Source organism: Cygnus olor, chromosome 3, assembly GCF_009769625.2.
Source record: "Cygnus olor isolate bCygOlo1 chromosome 3, bCygOlo1.pri.v2, whole genome shotgun sequence".
NCBI classification, from domain to species: Eukaryota; Metazoa; Chordata; class Aves; order Anseriformes; family Anatidae; genus Cygnus; species Cygnus olor.
Window position 1 is genome coordinate 61,368,633 of NC_049171.1, and position 20,743 is coordinate 61,389,375.

The 20,743-nt window shown below is 40.5% G+C and overlaps 1 protein-coding gene across 5 annotated transcripts in view; it reads left to right on the forward strand.

Moving 5' to 3' along the window:
- PDE7B (phosphodiesterase 7B) overlaps positions 1–20,743 on the forward strand; it is a 181,084-nt gene that overhangs the window by 150,100 nt on the left and 10,241 nt on the right. For all 5 annotated transcript variants that reach the window (XM_040550492.1, XM_040550491.1, XM_040550493.1 and 2 more), the window contains 8 exons: positions 6,136–6,287; positions 7,532–7,595; positions 9,252–9,347; positions 11,013–11,113; positions 12,188–12,319; positions 17,368–17,459; positions 18,477–18,621; positions 20,643–20,739. In XM_040550492.1, the coding sequence (XP_040406426.1) occupies positions 6,136–6,287; positions 7,532–7,595; positions 9,252–9,347; positions 11,013–11,113; positions 12,188–12,319; positions 17,368–17,459; positions 18,477–18,621; positions 20,643–20,739 (879 nt within the window). The remainder of the gene's footprint in view (positions 1–6,135; positions 6,288–7,531; positions 7,596–9,251; positions 9,348–11,012; positions 11,114–12,187; positions 12,320–17,367; positions 17,460–18,476; positions 18,622–20,642; positions 20,740–20,743) is intronic.

Genomic DNA, 20,743 nt, shown 5'->3' on the forward strand with positions numbered 1-20,743 from the left:
GTCAAACCAGGAACCAGTGCAGGAAAATGTTTCCCCAGTGCATAGGACCAGAGACAAATCCCTTTGCAGGGCCCTCTCTGTTTGCAAACGTTCTGGGCAATAAATTGCTGGCCTGATCCTCCAGCTTTCTTCCAGATATTTCAGCACTTTTGCTGGCAATCCTACCTGATTCTTCAGGTGTACATATATATATGTGTATGTGTGTGAAGAGCAGTGGATGAGTACTGTATGTCTTTACATCCTCAGAAGAGGGGACAGGGTATTTTAAATAATGAGTCAAAAGCAGATGTTTGAGGACCTGATTTGTATATACTGGTTTTATTTTGCATCCTTTTAGAAAGAAGAGGAAAAACATTTTCTGTTTCTGAATCAGTTGGCTTTTGAAAATTAATAAGCCTGTTATTATCCACTCATACTGCTGAGTGACCTGCTTTTATTGTGCACTGAGGTGCAATAAAATAAAAAAGGAGATGCTGTGAAAGAAAACTTACAGGCATTATTTGAATGCGTAACCAAGTTTGTTTACTTGAAAAGAACAATAACACTGTAATGAACGTCTGGTGTAGAGTTAAGTACATCCTTGTCCAAATTTGATTTATGTGATCGTTTCTGGATGTTAACTCAACCATTGTTAACATAACCTCTGTAATTTTTATGTTCATGCTGCCTGCGGGCACATGCAGCACAGCAATGTGAAAGAAATCTGAAAGAAAACTCGTAGCAGTTCCTACTGCAGGAAACCTCTTTCCCTGAAATAACAGAGTTTGGGATGTAGAGAGCCGTAGATTGTGTTAAGGCAAGCAGATCTATGTAACTGGAGGAGCTGTGTTAGAAAAGAGAAGGCAACCATTGATTCCTGTAGCTTATTAACCTCTTGAAGTCTACATGCAGTATCCAGAAATTGTCCATGATCTGGTAGCAAATACACATGATGTGGATGTCAAATGACCTAATGAAGAGTGCAACTACTCTTGCTACCTGCTAAAATACATCAGGAGATGCGCTGTGAGCAGAGGCAAGCTGTGTTTTTGAAAGCAGATGTTAAGCTTTGTGACAAAAGCTTATATGGACGCTTCTGTAAAAGTATAGGTACCTGTAGGTACAATCCCTACAATGACTTTGTTCAGTATACAAAGATGGGATTCTCCAACCACCATGCTAGGCAGTAACTCAACAGGATAAGAGAATATGCATCTTTGAGAGAGACATGTGATGCTTTTTTAGGTAAACAAAACATTCAGAAGTTGCAACAATGATTAAAGATAATTTCTTCTGTTCTCAAGGGAAGTTTTATGGGTATAAAAAAAAAGATGCTCTTGCTTGTCTTTCATGTTCATTTCAAAATTGCACATAATTACTAAATCCTTCCCATGTGAGCCTTGCAGCTTGTTTTCCTGAGCCAGATAACATAGCATACATTTTAGTACCCCTAGTTCCACAACTGAAGTTGACTGGTATCTGTGAAGACATTTTTGATTCGTTTACTTGTAATTCATTTTAATCTAATTAGAAATAGCTTTTAATAAACCCATAAGTTTCAAAGTCTTTGAATGACTTACATCAGGTGTAATCATCAAAATTTTATACTTACAATTTAAATTAAAATTTAGAATTGTCAGTTAGGATGTGGTATGTTCAGAGTATAACTGTTATTCACATAAACCTTTAACTTCATCTTAAGACTGCATCTCAATTTTTGTGTCAGCTGGTGGATCCCGTACACGAGGAATGGCTCTTCACTACTGGAAGATTCTGTCCCAGTTGTTGAGCTGAAAGACAGAATTTCAGCATTCACTCTGAACGGCTTCACTTTTTGCTATTGTGTGTTAAGCATCCTTTTTCTCTCTGTTTCATATGGTTGTGTTTTTCTTTTTTTTGTTTAATATTGATTCGGGGAGGGCTGATGAGACGGTAATGATTGGGTGTTGTGCTCGGAGAGGGGCAGAGTGTTAGACCAATGTTATGCAAGGCCCCATCATAATGAGGTACGTTACTGAGGATGGCGTAGTAACCCATTAAAGGTCATGGCAATAATTTGACAAGTCCTATGACTCATAGACAAATCAATTATTGCTGTAACGACCATGGTTTGGCTGGAATGACTGTGGACATGGTTTTAACATGATAGTTCTTAAGCATGTGGATAAACTGCAATGCAGGATTTGGACTGTTCTGTCAAGAGCCCATTTTGAAAATACACTTCCTATCATTCTTGATCAGTAATATGAGTTCCTTCTCATAAAAATGGAAATACAGGAAAACAGATTATTAGGGGTAACCTTTTTTGCATAACGTATAGTGCTCATCTGAAGCAGCAGGTCCTGTTTCAGAGGCGCTGTCTCCTGGTGGTCCACAGATTACATTTCAGTTGAGAACTGTGACAAACCTATGGAGCAATATAACAAAGCAGCAGCAACAAATTTAATGGTTCAATTCAGAAAGTATGTTCACAGTAAGAACTTATTTATTTGAACCTGATGTGTTAGTGTTTTGGTAAGTATTATCTGCGCTACTGAAATAGCCTGGCAATCCACAGAATAAAATATGCACTTCGTCAAGTGTACAGCTGCTTGTTGGGACTCTGCCCAAACCTTCACCTCTAGATCATCCATAGGAACTGCACATCTGAGTTTTAAAGGAAGCGTAAAGGAAAATAGGTAGTAATTTCAGTCATCTGTATTTAACTGAGAAAACAGATGTAAACTTAGATAAAAAATTAGTTGGAGCAATGTCCTGGTTTCAGGTAGGACAGAGTTAATTTTCCTCCTAGTAGCTGGCAGGGTGCTATGTTTTGGATTAGAATGAGAAGAGCGCTGATAACATGCTGATGTTTTAATTGTTGTAGAGCAGTGCTTACACCAAGCCAAGGACTTTTCAGCTTCTTGCTCTGTCCTGCTAGCGAGCAGGCTAGGGATGCAACAGGAGCTGGGAGGGGACAGACCCAGGACAGCTGACCCAAACTGGCCAAAGGGGTATTCCATACCATCTGAACAATGCCTGAGGAAGGCACCTGGCTCAGGTGCTTGTCCTGCTGAGACTGCGCCCTGCGTCCACAGCAGGCACAGACCCCCCCGGTGGGGGTGGAGATGTGCTGGCTTGGCCTCAGCACAGCACAAGTTGGTACCAACGTTGTGTTCCTGTGAAGGCTTTGGTCTGCTTAAACAGCAGAGGCAGAGCGAGAGCCTGGCACCACGTACAGCATGGTGCTGTGCTAAGAGGAAGGGGAAAAACAATAATCCACCTGCAGCTAATCACAGGCCTACGGATGGCACAGGCTGTGGGGTATTGTTTTTCATAGGCCAAGGTGGTAATCAGACAATATATAGGGGTGGCTAGCCGGGGTGGAGGGGGGGGCCGGCTGCTTGGGGATAGGCTGGGCATCGGTCAACGGGTGGTGAGCAATTGCATTGTGCATCACTTATTTCGTACACATTATTACTATTAATACTATTATTATTATTGTTATTGTTATTATTTTCCCTGTCTTAATAAACTGTCTTTATCTCAACTCACAGACTTCACTTCCCCGTTTCTCTCCCCCATCCCGGAGAGGGAGGGGGGAGGGTGAGCGAACGGCTGTGTGGTGTTTGGCTGCCAGCCGGGCTAAACCACAACAAGCAACTACCTGTTTTTAATGCACAAAAGGGAAGTCTTCCATACATTAAAATATAAACTCATTACCTGGAAACAGTGACTGGTTTGGGGCAAAGATGGAATTAGGAAAGTTAGGAAGTCAAGAAACAGCTGACACAAGTTTTAAAAGGGAATTAATTTTAAGAGTGTTTTGGTATTTGGGAATTAAACTGAATGCCAGCAACTTCTTAGAAATTCACTTCTAAGTGAAAGGAAGTGCAAAAAACAAAAACAAACAAAAAAAAGTCTAACAGTTCTTCCATGTGTCACTCTATAACTAGGCACCTATGTTAGTCACCCTTTCAATAAGCCATGAAATTGTTCCAGTATTTAAAATGTGAGAGAGAGTTAAGACAGGTACTGGCACAGGATAAGTGAAAATCTAACCTCCTGGCTGTTACAGTAGTGACATTGTTACTGTCTGCATTCTTGGTTTTTCAAGTTGTAATAAAATTATTGTGTGCTTTTGTGTTATGAACACAATGGGGACCCGCAAGAAGCCTGTGACAGGTCTAAGAAAATACTTTAGCTATTGTTACTCAGTTCTGTAAGTACATTTTTGGTGGTTGTTACTGACTTTCTGTCAGTCAATAGCTGTGATGTTTGATAGCTGTTGGATTACATAGAGAAGAAACTTGCTACAGAAAGTGCTCACATCTGCTCTTGGAGAAATGAAGCACTGAACCATCAAAGGTTCAAACAAACTAATGACTTCTCTGAAAAAAACAAAACTATCAGAATAGTTAAACTCATAAAAGTAGTATACAAAATCATATTTTAATTTCATAGCAGAAAAAATGTTCAGCATTTATATATAAAATGAAATAGCAAAATAGAGAGAGACATCTTCAGTTCATGGGCTTTTTTTCCTGAGCTCTTATTTAAATCTGAAATCCAGTGAATTACTGTGTGGCATCTTATCTTAAGTAATCAAAACTGTTCTCTGAAAGGAGTGCTTAACCTTCAGTTTCTTACAATGTTCCTCTCATCAACAAAACTCTGTTGAATCTTAATAGCCTTTAACAAATGTCCTCTCTTTTTCCAAAACTTATACCAGACTACAAAATGAAAACACTGCAACTGTATGTGAGGTTCTGTTAAAAGTTCAGGTGGAATAACCTAAGTCACTATCAGCTTTAGGAAGCCTGCATATTGTTCTTGCTAACAATAAAGTAATTTAATTACTCTAATCACAGATTTAATCACTGTGTAAAAACTACCTTGGTTTTTGTGGCACATTTAGCCAGATATGAAAATTTCCTAATACAGCATTAGGGAATTAAAATTATCCTGATACTGAGTGAGAACAACGTATTCTTTTGTGTAACTAAAAAATGAAGGAATTGCCTTTGTATGCTTCCTTTCCTAAGTGGAGGACTGAAATATTTTTTTAATTTATAATTTGCTCTACTATGTAAGAAGGATAATTATTAACCTATCATTGCTTCTTTTTCTCTTTTCTGTCTTCTTCCAAAACTGGTTCATGCATTTGTGCTTTCAGACTGTATTTTGAGGTCTTTTTTGGTGTGGTTGGTTTTCTGGTGTTTGTTTTTTTGTGAATTTAACATGAGAGTAGGAAACTGCCCTGTGTAAGGAAGTGCTCTTAACTTCTTGCAAGCTCTGTCTGTAGAGAGAAGCCTCCTCCCTGCATGCCTGCAAAAAGGAGTATCATTTTATTACAGATCACAAAAAATGATTTCTATTAGTTCACCTGCAACCACTCGTGGTGCTGTGTCAGTGGCACAGATGCCTGTCCTTTGTCTCATTTGCTATCTGTAGCTTCATATTAATTCCCTCATTACATGCTGTAAGAGACCATTCAGAAGGATAAGATGTTCAAACAGCCATATGGATGTTTTCTACTTCATCCCATTCACCTCCCTCTTCCTGTACCTTGGTTTTAGCATATGCATTTTCCATAAGATTTGAAATAAAAAATACTTACTATTTTCAGTCCTACTGGTATGTGTCCATTAAGGTTTAAGTTGATCATGTTGTATGCTCGTACCCGTGCAATTTTGATGTAGTCTCATGACCCTCCTGTGAGGTAGCAAGGAAATGCTATTTTCAGTTTTATAGATAAAGAACAGAGGCACAAAAGAGTGAGAGCAGGTTTCCCATACCTGACTCTGCCTTGTCACTTATGCTTCCTCTGCACATCTACGGTTAGGTGATATATTACATAATAATGATATATTACACCCCTGGTGATTTAGCCTGGATCACATTAAAGACTGTGGCAGGCAGTCTCTTGAGCTCAGACCTTCCAAGTCCTACATTAGTGCTCTGTCTACTGGGACATATTTTCTTTCTGAACTAAACAAATATACTGTGCTGAAGTATAGGAATTCGGATACTGTCCCTTCATAAGGATTGGCAAGAAACATGAACTTGATGACTTCTGTTATCATTATCAAAGCTTTTGCTATTTCTCTTTAAATAATTGAGACTGTCATCCTTGATCTTGGGTTTCATGGTTTCTGTACTGATTCTTTTTCACAGATACAACACTCTCAGGGGAAATTGGCACCAAGAAAAAGGTGAAAAGACTGTTAAGTTTTCAGAGGTATTTCCATGCATCCCGGTTACTGCGTGGAATTGTACCACAAGCCTCTCTGTACCTGCTGGATGAGGACTACCTTGGGCAAGCAAGGGTAAGACAGGTCTCCAGATCTCCATGTCTTTTAATAATATTCCAGAGTGTCAATTTTGTTTCAGTGTTTAGGTACGCAAGTGTATGGTTGATGTTTCTTAAATGACCCATGTTACTTGCCTGTCTTACAGAAAATGTACTGTCCATTCCTCTTTCATATTTACAACTTTAAAAAGTTGATCTCAAGGCAACAAGAAAATGTCTGAATTTGTTCAGAAATTTCAGGTTCTCTCAATTGAAATTATAATCTGGATTTATTAAATGAAGTATCCCTGACTGAGTAACTGATTTAAATACATACAATCTCAACACGAGATTTAATTTATCCACTCAGACAAAAGAAAAAAAAAAAAAAGCCCCTGTCTCACAGCTGGTCCACAGCAGCTGTTACGCAACCCACAAGAAACCCCATAATGGCAAAGGCTAAGAAACAGGGAACAATCACTGCATAGAACTTCATGATAGTCATAATATTATAATTTTGCAGCTCTTATGCTTCCTGTTAATGACATTGCTAACAAAACTGATGGCACTGGGATTACGTGCCTAGAAAATTTTTACTGTCTGCCAGAAAAGGTTATGAATGAGGTGTTAGGAAATAATTGAGAATCCAGAACTGGTCTGAATATAGACAAAGCAACTGGAGTGAACACCCATTTGCGATTCATATATGTATACGTCATACAGTTAGTTCAGTCTCAATCTCTCAGCTGAACTGATGCAGCTGTAAAAATGCTACATATGGTAGCAATGATGGATCCTTCTGCATGGCTGAGTGTGCTTCACAGAAGCACTCCAAGTTCATAGAAACTGTACTTGTGTATCTGTTTATCAAAATGTCATTCATATTCTCCATGAGATCTAAGATTGTATTTTACTGTAACAAAATCCTAAGAGAGTTTGTAATGAATTGATCTGGGGACATGAAAGAACACTAAAAAAATTGTGCAGTAAAAGCAATTATTTTCATAATATTTTATGTTATTCCATGTTTTGAGCTCCATTTGAGGCCTTTTTAAGTGTCAAGTTCAAAACCTCCTCAGTTAAAAGTCCAAGTGATACTTTTATGCAGTGTAACTAAATTTGGTTCCTGGCTTCTGATATTTCAAATACATGTCTATACCTTTCCTGAACAAAGCTTTAAAGTTGCAGGAACCAATCCTGTGATTAATATGGAATAATAATTTAAATCTGCTTTACAGTTTGATATGTCCGTCATTTGCCTCTTTGAATTTGTTTTTCTAGCATATGCTATCCAAAGTGGGAATGTGGGATTTTGACATTTTCTTGTTTGACCGCTTGACAAATGGTAAGTAATTTCAAAAGAAATGTGTATATATATTTAAGATCTTTTTATATACGACTATCCTAAAAATTCCTAAGTAATATTTTGCTAAACTTTTCAAGTTTAGATTACTGAAAAAAATGGACACAATTAAATCCTCTTAAAATCATACCCTTGAACATTTCAGGCTTTTCCCAGAATATTCAGAACTATAGGATAATGTTTATAAAGTGTATTTTTTATATTAATGTAATCTCTTACATTTATTATGATCACCTTTTGCTTGTTTATTATGAATTGTTTATTAGTTTCAAGGCAGTATTTCAGTTCCCTTTGTGGGAAACTCCAAAGCTACTTTAAAACAGACCTATAAGATACATTGGTTGGTATGTTGATAATCAGTCAATTTCTATCAATATAAAGTACCTTTAACCAAACATATCCATGCTTTGTGTCAACCTTCTGGATAGAAAAATAGTAAAAGTCATTAAGACACTAAAACTTCGTGAAACTTTTTATCTAAATATATGCCTGTAACAGCACATCCTCACTGATGTCTACACAGTGCCTCTTAGTCAGGTAGTTGCTGAAGAGGCCACAATCACACCATTGGCCTTTCTTAATTGCTTAAAGAAATTAGGTTCCCCATTCCTCACCTCCCAATTCAAGTAGATTCACCTGCAGCAGGTGATGTAGGAGGAGTTGGTTTAGAGGTTAATTTAGCTGAGTGACTGGCAGGGAAGAGTGGAAAGGATGGCAAATAGCAAGGGAGGTAAAAACATAATTCTTCTAAATTACCTTTCTATGCCCCTAGTCAGTAGCCAAGGCCAAGTAAGTTTCCATGTTCTCTTCATACATATGTTTGTTTTCTTTCCTGAGTTATATTAAATGAGAAAAGACTCTTTTCAGACATTGCTTAAACTTTGTATGGGTTGGTTGGGGTTTTTTCTGAACTTTTCTGGAAACGTTGGTACTGAATTATGCAGTGCAAACTTTTCTAAACACTGTGTGTATGTGTAGTATAATATAGTTGTTATTTAATTGATAGCTAGGCTCAATTTTGTCAATGTTGCCAGTATTGAATTCACAGTAAGATCAATATTACAGTGGGACTTGAGACTGTAAATGCGGTAACTCATTTTTTCCTGTCTGCATCATCGTTGTGAGATGCAACTGTAGGTGAGCAAGGTATGTAGATCATGTACATGTTTCTACAGTCATTTATAAAGCAAACAACTTTAATTACAGGCTGCAGAATTCTCATTAATTAATTAATTAATACAATATGGCATGCCGATGTGGCAGAAGAGCCCTTCACTCTTTCTTTCATTTCTGGAGGTAACCTGGATTATGAAGATGATGGGGTTCTCAAACAATCTAGTCAAAAATTTTCCAGTTGAGACTATGTCAGCTGGCCTTCTGTGTCGTGCTGATAATAGCAAACACGACTTTATGGCAACTGGACACCAGAATGGCACTGATACAGCCATGCTGTCAAGTCTTGATTGTATAAGGAAGTAATTTATACAAGCTACTTTATGAGTATCATCTAATCAGATATGATGAGAGCTAAGGTGATAGGAGCTGACTAATAGTTAGGAAACTACCAAAATTTTTAGTCTTGCATGGTTGGTAACTACATCTTAAAGGAATCTGAGAGTTGTTCCTCTCTGCTTTTAGGAAACAGTCTCGTAACACTGCTCTGTCACCTCTTCAATGTGCATGGACTTATTCACCATTTCCAGCTAGATATGGTTACGTTACATAGGTTTCTAGGTAAGTGGTCACCTCCAAATTGTTGTTAAATGCAGGTTACAGCTAAAGTAGAGCCTCAAAAAAGGTCTTGTCTTGTTCTGCATAGTTATGTAAAATCACAATGTTGTTACAATTACTTCAGTAAAACGTTTCTGTGATATATATTAGCGTACAGTTTACAGGTACTTGGACACTCAGTTCACTACCTGTTAAGTCAGTGGAGGAACTTAAAAGACTTTGTATTGGACTTAAACATCCCAGTACTACAGTTTCACTGATGATTTAAAAAAATGTATGTCGTGCAGAGCTGTGGCAGGCAGAGGAGGCCCACACAGGCAGACACTCATTGCAGAACCTACCCGTGCACAATACAATTGTGGTACAGCAACATTATTTTAGTGACTAATAGACCACTGAGACCCAGGGCAGTTAAAAGCTTATGTGCAAAATTTAACAAATTATATCAAGCTGTCTACACTGAACAGTGTTGATGAAAGCCCCTGCTGCTGTTACTGCCAACAGAAATATTAGCCCCATGCTGTCAGCGAACCAAAAGAAGAAATTGGCCAAAATCAATTTCTTTCTGCATCATGTTTTGAATGCAGCTGAATGCCGTTTTGTTTGACTGTCAGACAGCATTTCAAAGGCAGGATCTCTTCTTTACTAACACACAACTGTTACTTCTGGATGGCTTTCCTCCAGTGTGGAGAGAGATGACTTCTCCCTGCCTTTGCTAGCTCCTGTGTCCTGACACGAGGTGGATGTTCAGATGAGAGCCAGAATTACTTAGGGTTTAAAGGGTTACTGACTATAACTTCAAATGAGCTGAAAACAAACTGAAGGCTAGGACTCCTCTGGCCTGGCCCGTGCTGGAGGTGAGCACTGTAGTAATTTTGCCCATTGCCTTTCTGTCTCATCAATTTGATGGTGTCAAGGACAGCATTTTGGGCAAGGCCACACGCAGCTTCCACCATTCAAGTTGTGTTGCCCCGAGATCCCCTGACAGTGCGGGCGCTGCTGCAAGGAGCAGATCAGCTTGAAGCACAAACCTCAGTGGTTTCCTGTGCTAGCGCAAAATGAGAGTTAACAGAGTGGCACTCAGTCTTCAGATGGTACACTTAAAGTTCCGCAAACTGATATGCAAGAACGACTGGTATTTTAAAATGGAAGCATCGTGTGGTTGTCACAGAATATTTTGATTCAAATAACCAAATGACCTATCTTTTGATTTTCTGTGGGAATGCCTTGAACTGTAGTCCTTGAACAGCAAATGGTGCCAGGATGTCAGGGCCTCTCCCCCTGCTGCTGTAAAATAGGCAGTACTGCCGTAATGACATATTACTCCCGTATGACAGCAGCCTAAATAATTACACTATGCTGTGGATAAATTTGCCTTTCTTCCTTATTTATTTTACTCCTGAATGAGAGCCTTCACTAAGGCAAGAAAGAGTTGATTTATGAACTAGACCCAGTGTATCCCTGTGGGCCTCACAAATCCTTTCATGCATTTTTTTTTTTTCTGAAGGTATCCCAATAAGAGCACCAGTCTAAGTAAGCTACAGGTATTTGAAGAAACCCCATAGGCAGCTGACTGCAAAACCCCAAATTGTATTTTAAGTCCAGTTGCCAGTTGTGGCCATGGAATTCAGAGACAAAAAGGTCTTTGTTTTCTGTTTTGGTTCCCAGTTATGGTTCAAGAAGATTACCACAGCCAAAACCCGTACCACAATGCTGTCCATGCTGCTGACGTCACACAAGCTATGCACTGCTATCTAAGGGAGCCCAAGGTAATGACAGCCTTTCACACTGATGTTGCTTTCAGATAATTCTCAAATTGCTTTCTCAGGATTAAAAACCAAGCAAATGTCAAAAACAACAACAAAAAGCTATTTTTAGATAGCAGAAAATGGCTGTGTACTTGAAGTCACCAACAAGTCAATAGCAAAGTCAGCTACTGCTTCCAGACACTCCAAGCAAGCTACTGAAATCACTTTCCATCATGCAGATGATGTATCCGAGTGCTGTTATACGAGCTCTGGCAAGTTTTGCTGTGGCAGGGTGCACCAGCTCTCCACCTGGGGTAGCAGTGCTCCCAGCAAAGCCAGTAGAAGGCAATGCCTGCCCATGCATCACTCACTTCAGGGAATAAGCCCCTCGCATCAATATTGTAAAGTACTGAATATGGCATTGGAACACCAAAAGTGGGCACACAGTACCTTTGACTGGTTCTGTTGCAAGAGTATCCTCTGCACAAGCTTCCGAATAATAAGCTGTATAATAGAAAAAAAATATGGGCAGGTTTTCAAATTTGTTTGTCTGAAGTTAGAGAAGCAAATTATGTTCTCTAAAAAAATACCAACATTTGAACTGAGATATTCAACAGCCAAGTCTGAAATTTCAAAAGTCTGTAAACTCTGCATTTTACAGATGCAGATGCTGTACTAGAAAATGAAGCATGATGTGTTGTTGATGTTGCTAAATATTGAGGCGTAGCCCTTATCATGGATGCTACCATATACCGACCTGCTTGTACACTTACTTCCTTTTTTTAAACTGAATCTTTTAGACTAAGCTCAAACACTCATATAACAAGCCATATCTTGTCCTGAAAAATAAAAGGATAAGGAATACAAGCTCTTGTAACATGTGAAGGTAGTCTGATATACTTTATAGATTTTTTTTTTTCAATGATGGCCTCAAAAAGGTTGAGCACAATTAATTTTGGTTTTGACATCTGTGTACTCCTACAAAACTGAGCAGTGCCATGATGTCAGCTGGTTTGTTTATCTGCCAAAGGCGGTGGGGGGGCTGGGGGGAGTGTTTACTGTTTGTGTTCTTGTTGTGATTAATGTGTGATTCAGCTTGCCAACTTCCTCACCCCATCGGACATCATGCTTGGACTGCTAGCTGCTGCAGCTCATGATGTGGATCATCCAGGGGTCAACCAGCCCTTTTTGATCAAAACTAAACACCACCTTGCCAGCCTGTACCAGGTAAAAACACTCTTCAGACTGGTAATATGTAAAATAATGTCAAGGAGGGTCTAAGCAACCTGCAGTGAGCTTTCACAGTAATGAATGACCTACACTGTAAGTCTGAACAATTTCAGCTATGCTTCTCACTGGGCTTCTTTTCTTATAACAAAGCTGATGGACATGAGAAAGAAGGTAGAAATATGCAATTTTGTTGAGGACATTTAAGCCAAATCAATTGCTCTGGTTATTTCTACTGTAGATTATCTGGGTTAAGGAGCTCTGGGTAGGAGAATTAAAATCAGAGAGATGATTTGTATTTCATTTTCCTTCAGCAAGCAAGTAAACAACAAGAATGTCTTAAATTGGCATTATGTTAAAAGAAACTTCAGCTTCATCTGGCTCTAGGAAAACTGAACATTTCACGAATGTTGCAATTTAAAAAAAATAGAAGATAGAGGAAAAAAAAAGTTGTAGATACTTACACAAACATGCCTAGAGATATAAAGAAAAAAATTAAAAGCACTCATCATAAGTCATGCCACATGCTGTTTAGACCAGTATCCTGTTTCTAAGAGCAGACAGTAAAGGATCTCAGAGAGAAATACAAGCCTGGGATAAGTATAGTGTTGTCCTTCACCTGGTATATATCCTCTTGTTCAAATAACTATCAGTGAATCCATCTTCTACTGATTTTCGTGGTCCTTCCTGAACATATTTCTAGCTTTGTTCCATGGCAATTATTGTAGCTCTGGATTTTATCTATAATTATCATATATGTACAATCAAGCTATCTTTGTGTGCATGTGTACTTTATCATATATGAGCATCTTTATTCTTTACATTATATTTTTATATACACACTTGGGCGATGCCATAAATCATTTTGGTTGCACTAACTGTAATTCGTAGTTAATAAATGGAGATTGTAGAGATTTCTATCCTTTGGAAGAATCAGCTTCAGCCTTCTTAAAAAGGTGTCAGAATCAGAATATCCTCAGTTAAAAATAAATCTAACTGAGGAAGACTCACTAATAGCTGGGTGCCTTTCTATACATACTTAGTAAATGAAGAATTTGCTGTGATTTGCTAAGTACTTGTAAGGAGGTTCTGTCTTGTTTTGCCCTGCTCAAGCAACGCTGGTGTTTAACATAAGAAGTTGGATATGTAAGAGTTCGGTTTTCCTTCAGCCCTGGGAACAAGGCTGGGCCATGGGAGCCCCAGCCAGGACGTGGTGATGCTCAGAGACTCCAAACTTTGTGACTGGCCTAGTCACAGCTAGTCACAGATTGGAGGTCTTTTAATAGTCTTAAGTGTTTAAAAAAAAAAAAAAAAAAGTTCTTTCCCTGTCCTGAAGATTGTGTTACAGCAATCCTCTAGTTTTAGGGTTCAATCCTCTGATATGACAGAGACTTCCTAGCATTCAGTCTTTAAAATAAATCTGTGCTACTCAGGGTTTTTCAAAAAATAAGAAGTGGTGAAGCAAGCTCTCTGGAAATCAGAGTTGAAAACACCAGTCTGTAAGCCATCACATAGATTTTTTTTTTTCCCTGCGTGGCTTATCTCCTACCCCCCAGCCTAAGCCATCAGATAACTAATGGCAATTAGACTTAATAAGGCAGTAGAGTGTTCCTGGGTGGAATAGCTGACTACTAATTGTTGGCAACAGCTTCAGGGATTCTGGCTGCTTGCATTTAACAGGGGAGTCATATGACTTCATGCTCAGTTGTCACTTGTTAACTTGACCTTTCCTTTTCCCTGCTCCGTGTACTTTAAACATGAGATACTAGACACTGTAGCGGCTTCGATTTAAGTTCTCGTATAGCAGCAGGCAAAGATCAGAAATTTACAGGAGTGGAAATATTCTGGAATGGATACCCATGTTGTTGTTTGTTTGTTTTTTTTTTCTCTGAGTAACTATTAGTTGGATGCAAGGAAGTTCCTGGATACCTACACACGCGGTCCTGTTCTAGCTGGCCTTCAGTGTGGCCAAATGTTAGGCAAGCAGGCTTTCCATACAGAGATTGGGAGAGCTCTAGGCCAGCACCGTAAGTATAAGACAGCCCAGAGGCTGGCAGTCTCTCAAGCTCAGCTGTGAGCCAGTCAGAGAGAAAACTGAAAAAGAGCCTCTTGCCATGCAGGTAAAGCATTTGTTTGACAAAGATGGGCGATGCTCCAGAGTGGGAGTTAAGTGTGTGCAGGGACCAGCAAGCACCAGTATGCTCCTTCCTTCCCAGGGGAGCCGTGTTGAGATGGTAGACACTGGCAGGTCTTCCCCTTAATGAATACAGCAGAGTCTTAAGGTTCCAGACCACTTGTGGGGAAACAGGGGAGGTGACAAAGCAGGTACAAATTTGGGCTGGAAAATAGGTTTACAGGAACAAAATGAGGTCTGTCAGGCAAGCGAGCCCCAGCAACATGCTCTGCTCTGTGAAGGTGGTTAGGAGTGGATACTGCCAAGAGAGGTGTGGAGACAACAAAATCCAAGACACCTCTGTTGGGGTCCCTCTTGTAGTTGAGGACAGGTAGGAAACCAGAAGGGAGAAATCACCCAATGAACAGTAAGGGAGCGGGGGGAGGGGGAAGCACACAGCAACATAGGCACTTAACACATGAAACTACAGTGTTTTGATTTGAAATTAACTTTATTCCGTATTTTTCCTCAGCTAGCCAATTGTGATCTGTTTCACAGACAAGCTTGCTCTGCATTCTCTACCCAGAGAACTTTCTGTACTCACCTTGTTTGGTTTCTCTTGAGAAACTGCTTGCACTCTTATGCTGACAACCGGGTATTTCAGGCCCCTGAGCATAATGTGTATAAGACATACATCTATAGTCAACAAACCTGAGCTCAAAAGACAACTCTTCAATGTGAAAGGCCTATAGCTTGCATGGTTGGCTGAATCTGAGACTGAGGTCCCAGCAGTCACAATTTCCTGGTTTACAGGGAAGTTGACTGAATGATAAGCTGACAGCAGTTGTAAACTCTTAAACCACTCCGTCTTTTGGAACACAGACGGGAAGGATATATCTGAAACATCACAGAATGATAGAAGAGAAATGCAGACAACCCAGTGGGAATCATTGAGCTCAATCCCACTGCAGCTCTGGAAGGGATGTGAGGGCGTGGGATGCTCGGCAGGGGACCTCAGCCGGGAGGAGGTTTCAGGGGCTGGGTGCATCAGATGGGAACTGCAGGAACTGTGAGTGCAGTCACGGTCTGCAGCAAGCATCAGACTTCCCAAAGATGACAGCCAGGCAGGGTTTGTCTACTTTACCTTCAGGTAGGAAGATGGCAGCCCGTGAACCTGGAGCAACCACTGGCACCAGGATTCAGCTCTGAGATTAGGGAGGTGAAAGAAGAAAAAAGATATTGTGTCCTACTATAGTCCCTTGTTTTTCTTGGTCAGGGTACAGGGTTGCAAAAGTCCATCCTGATGTATTTAGGCAAAACGAGAAGGATATTTAAGTTGGCTGGTGAACAGAATTGCTGTCAAAAGTAATTTAGCTGTTGCCTCGCTTGTTCTGATGGTTGGAAAGTTGTTTTTTTTTGTTTTTTTGTATTGGTAATTTCTATTAGGGAAGCAACATGTGAATTCAAAAAGCAGCAGAGCGTACTGCAGAAAATATTGTAATGGCAAATCAATCAAATTTGTGCTCTCAGCTTTGCAGTAATTTTGAGCACTAAATTTCAAGAAAACTTTGTGAAGATGGTCAAAATGCAAACTGGATCTGGTTACTGGCAATCTTTTGTGTTTCAGTGGTCGTTCCATACAGTAGGATAACAAAGAAGGAAAGGGAAGCCTTAAGGAGAACATAATGCTGAGTCCTTCTTGGAGCAGTGGAGCTGTGCATCACATCCGACAGGAAAGGCAGCACTCCTGCAGCTACAGCTCAGAGTTGTGTGACTGTGCAGAAAGGAGCCAAAGACTGACAGTGGCCAGAGAGAGGGATGCTGATGCTAGTTTTTTAGTGGGTAGCAACAGGGTGGAGTCCTTGTTCTGCCACCTGCCCAAAAGGTTGGGTTGTTTGTTTGTTGTTTGCTTGTTTGAATCTAGTGCACATCTACTGAAAAAGCCACAGATAGTGCCCAAAAGATGCTATAACTCCCCCAAGAATGTCCCCATTGCTGGGTGACAGTCATTTCATTTGTACTGTGTGCTTTTTTTGTGTGTTCAGGGACTGAGTAGTTCATTGGAGGGTCTTTTGTTGGGCTGTGCCTCTGCAGCAAACAGGTTTGAGTTGTAAAAATTGTGCTAGAGGTTTCTGAGAAAGTTACATTGCTGAACTGTTCAGTGGTAGAAAACATTCTGTGGACTAAATGGCTGATGATTGATAAGCGCATTGTGTGTTAGGACAGTAATATGAAATCATCAGACACAAGATACCCAATTTGTTATAATTTACAGAGGACCTATAAAGCTGTGTTTCTGTTCCCTGGGATTATTGTTTTTCCTGTCTAACTTTGTTTCCACTTAGTTGGAAGCAAACAAACAAGGACTCAAAATTTGTTGCAGACTCTGTTGCTGAAGCCTGCAGATGCTTAGTGATGCTGCTATCTTGTTGTCACTGAGCAGCTGCCAGGAGCTTCCAGTTCCCTGACTTCAGGGGAAGTTTGGCAGTGCAGTTTTCTTTTACTTGGCTGCTCTGCATTCCAACTGTAGAAACTGAAAAGTCAGCTTGGGATCAGTACGAGGTAAACCATAATCTAGATAAGATTTTGCAATCATGATTTAATTAATTTGTTAATAAATCTGTTAGAATGTAAGCTACCTTGCACTCAGATGTGATTAACTCCTCTGTTCACAGCAGGGCTCAAAAAATGCAGAACAGGACTCTAGGGTTGACCTTAGCTAGGAAACCTAGAAGCACAAAGTTCTTAACTCAAGAAATCCAGAGCACTTCCTCATACCCAAATGTGGCTAAAAAGCACATGTTTTATGCTCAATCTCTTTCAGTTTGTTACAGCAATTTCCAACCAGCTCTAGGCATCGTGTGATATGGCAAATATGTATCTGTGCCGTGTGCACTTGCCTAATCCTATAACGTATTCCTTTTATTCATCCCAGAACGTTTCAGTGCTAGAAAATCATCACTGGAGATCTACGATAGGCATGCTTCGAGAATCACGGCTCCTCGCCCACCTGCCCAAGGAGGTGACGTAAGTGTCAGCTGGAGGAAATGCATCACTGAAAAACTGATCCTTGGTTTCCTTCGCTCTTCTTGAGAGGAAACAGGCAGAGAAGTCAGACTTCAGAGTAGGCTGAACGTCCTGCTCTCTCTTGGTGCCAGTATGAAACCACAAAACCAAGTTATACCGCAGAAATATTTTCTAAGAATTTGCCTCTTCAGCATGAGGATGGACGCTGTCAGTGGAAGCATTGGGCATCCCAGCAAGAGCAGACCTTTTCAGATCTATTGTTGGCATTTTTCTTTTACACAGCACCAACCAGACATGGAAAGATTTAATGACTAAAAAGTATGCAATAGAAAAATTGAGGAGTTGGTCAAGTAGCTTAGAGGTTGCTAAGGAATCCCACGCATTGCAGAGGAGGTGTGGTTTGGTTTTCAGCTTCTCTGGGTGAAGTGAGGGAAAAAAAGAAAGCAACATTAGCACCTAGGCCAAGGTGATGCTCATTTCTTACCTGCTGGTGTTGTGCAGTGCTTTTCCTACCAAGGAAAGGAGGTGGAGCCAATGAACAGCCTGCAATACTAGGGTTTAATCACAGGTGACCTTGCCAAGAATGTAAACAAGTTGCCTGGAAGCAATAAGCTCCGTATTCCTCCAGAAATCCTTCACATCAGACTGACAACTTCTGTTCAGTCCTACTTTAGAGTTGCTTGCAGTATTCAGCACCCCACTCTGAGCAGCTGAAGTAAGACATGACCATTTTTCTAGATGCTACATCCTGTTTATTTTTCCTTTCCTAGCACTTTTTGGAAGCTTTCAGAACCACTTACACAAACAAACTTTTTTTTTCCACATTATCCATTCCTGCTCAAGCCATTTAGGCAGCTAGAGCAGTTGTACCCTACCCACCCCATCAGAGAATGACCACGCAGACCAGACTGGATCTGTGAAGAACAAGGAAGCTTTGTGCTAGCTATGGCCCATAGCAGGTTATTTTGCACGATTAGTGGTTTCATGACTAAAGGGGCTTGTTTTCCTTAATTGCAGACAGGACATCGAGCAGCAGCTAGGCTCCCTGATCTTGGCAACAGACATCAACAGACAGAATGAGTTCTTGATCCGTCTGAAGTCGCACCTTGACAATCAGGATTTGAGACTGGAGGATGCACAAGACAGACATTTTATGCTTCAGGTAACTTTTAAAATTATTTCTTTCCACTATTGTTTTCTTACTTATGTTTCAAGTCATGGTATTTCCCAGTACACATTAGAATAACATAGGGATAGTGTTTCTGAACAACAGCACTGCCTTACCTAGTGTCATAATCACTTTGCTTCTGCCACCTGGCATGTCAGACAAGCATAAGGTGCCTCTCATGTTTCCTTATGTGAGCTCTTTGAGTTAAAAAGCTGGGAGTGCAACAGACGGAGGAGAGTGTCATATGCTGAGAAATGATGATAAGCCACTAATTACTTTATTTCCAGAACACTGCATCTCTTCCCAGGTAACGCCTCGACTTCATTCTCCGTATGACAAGTGTCACTTCAGTGGTGTTATTTCCTAGTGACGGGCAGGAGAGCGCCCTTCTTGGTACTCTTCCCAAGGCAGCCTGACACCAGGTGCCCAAGTCCTGGTCCTGTGACTGATGTTCGGAAAGTGCTGCTGCAGAGGCAGCTGTTGCCATGGCAGCAGGTGCTTCGCTATTGAAGCGTAGCTAAAGAAGAAACCATGTTTTATTTAAAAATCAAATAGATTCAAACCGATTCTTCCAGCTAAGCTGCAGTCATTAACAGGCCCTTCAGAATAAACCTCTACCTATTAAAGCATTATTGGGATTAAAGTAGCTGTATATACATGCTTCTGTGGAGAACTGACATCAATTTCCCTCTTAAGTGCACAAAAGAGTTAAAGTGAGCGTTGTCATTTACAAAACAAACATCTACATGTTATCACTTTGTTGAGGTTACGGGAAAGGTGACAGCTGCAGGGAAAGAAGTGCTGATCTGTTAATTCTTCCCCCTCCAGAAGCGTGGGAAATGCAGCAATCTGCTCGTCTGTCCTCCAAGAAACACGGCCTTCTGTCAGATTCCTGCACGGCCTGTGCAGGGCAGGATGATGGGTTTATCATATTTCTGGACAGATTAGGCAAGAAAGTTGTGCAAGTGCCAGAGGCACGGGGATTACAAATCTCAACTATGGCAAAAAAAAAATCCTTATGCACTTTCTTGAAGACAGATAAAAACTAGGACAGAAACATAGTGAGATTTACTTGTTTAGTGGATTATTTGTGGAAGAAAAAAAAAACATCAAGAATTCTAGACTGGTCAGGATAGGTTAAAGAATGGTTGGAATGCTCTTTTAAGTACACAGTAACATTAAGGCTAATCAATTTAATCCAGAAAGAAAAGTGACTTCGGAGACTTCCCTCCTCCGGTTCACAGGTCTGAATTTATACAGGAAATATTTCTTATGTTTTCCTCTCCGGGTGCCAGAATGAATTCCGTCCTCTGTCAAACTAACCGACTGTGTTCAGTCTATATAGGAAGAAGTAAGGTACACAACATCTCATTCCAAGGCAGTAAGGCAGATGGATTATTACATAGCTCTCTTTATGAAGCAGTGACATGATTTTAAAATTCTTTTGTCCTCCTGTACTCATTCCCCTACAAAGTACTTAATAGCCCTGGTTAACTAAGTGAAACCAAGCCAGAGGCAGTGCACAGGGCCCTGTGCTTAGCTTTGTAAAGAAAAGCACGTGGCCATTAAAATGAAGTGTAATTGAAGTGAGATGCAAGGTCACTCACTGAGACCACAGAGGAATGACGCCCGAACAGCCTTACACCAGCTTGGCTCTTCCTTCCCTCAGCATCACTCACAGATCCTGAGCCAGGCAATCGGCAGGAGCCAGCCTGAAGCTTTTGTTGGCTTACTCCTTACAAGGCATATCCAAAAGACTTTGCCATCTTGGAATTTGGCCCTCCTCTTGTTCTCACTACAGTAAAGCAGAGGGCTGAATGAAAGGTTTGTTTGCAGCTTAAGTAAATGCTCTTTCCTCAAAAGGCATGTTTGGGTGAGGCTCAGTACCCAAAAGGTGATCTTAACCCTTCCCACCATCGCTGGTGAGGCCTGGGAGTTTCACGACTGCAGCTTTACAACTGAAGCACTGCTAGGTAATTTATTTTCTCACCTCTACTTTTCCCCTTTACTTTCAGATTGCGCTCAAGTGTGCTGACATTTGCAACCCGTGCCGGCTGTGGGACCTGAGCAAACAGTGGAGCGAGCGAGTCTGTGAGGAGTTCTACCGGCAAGGTCA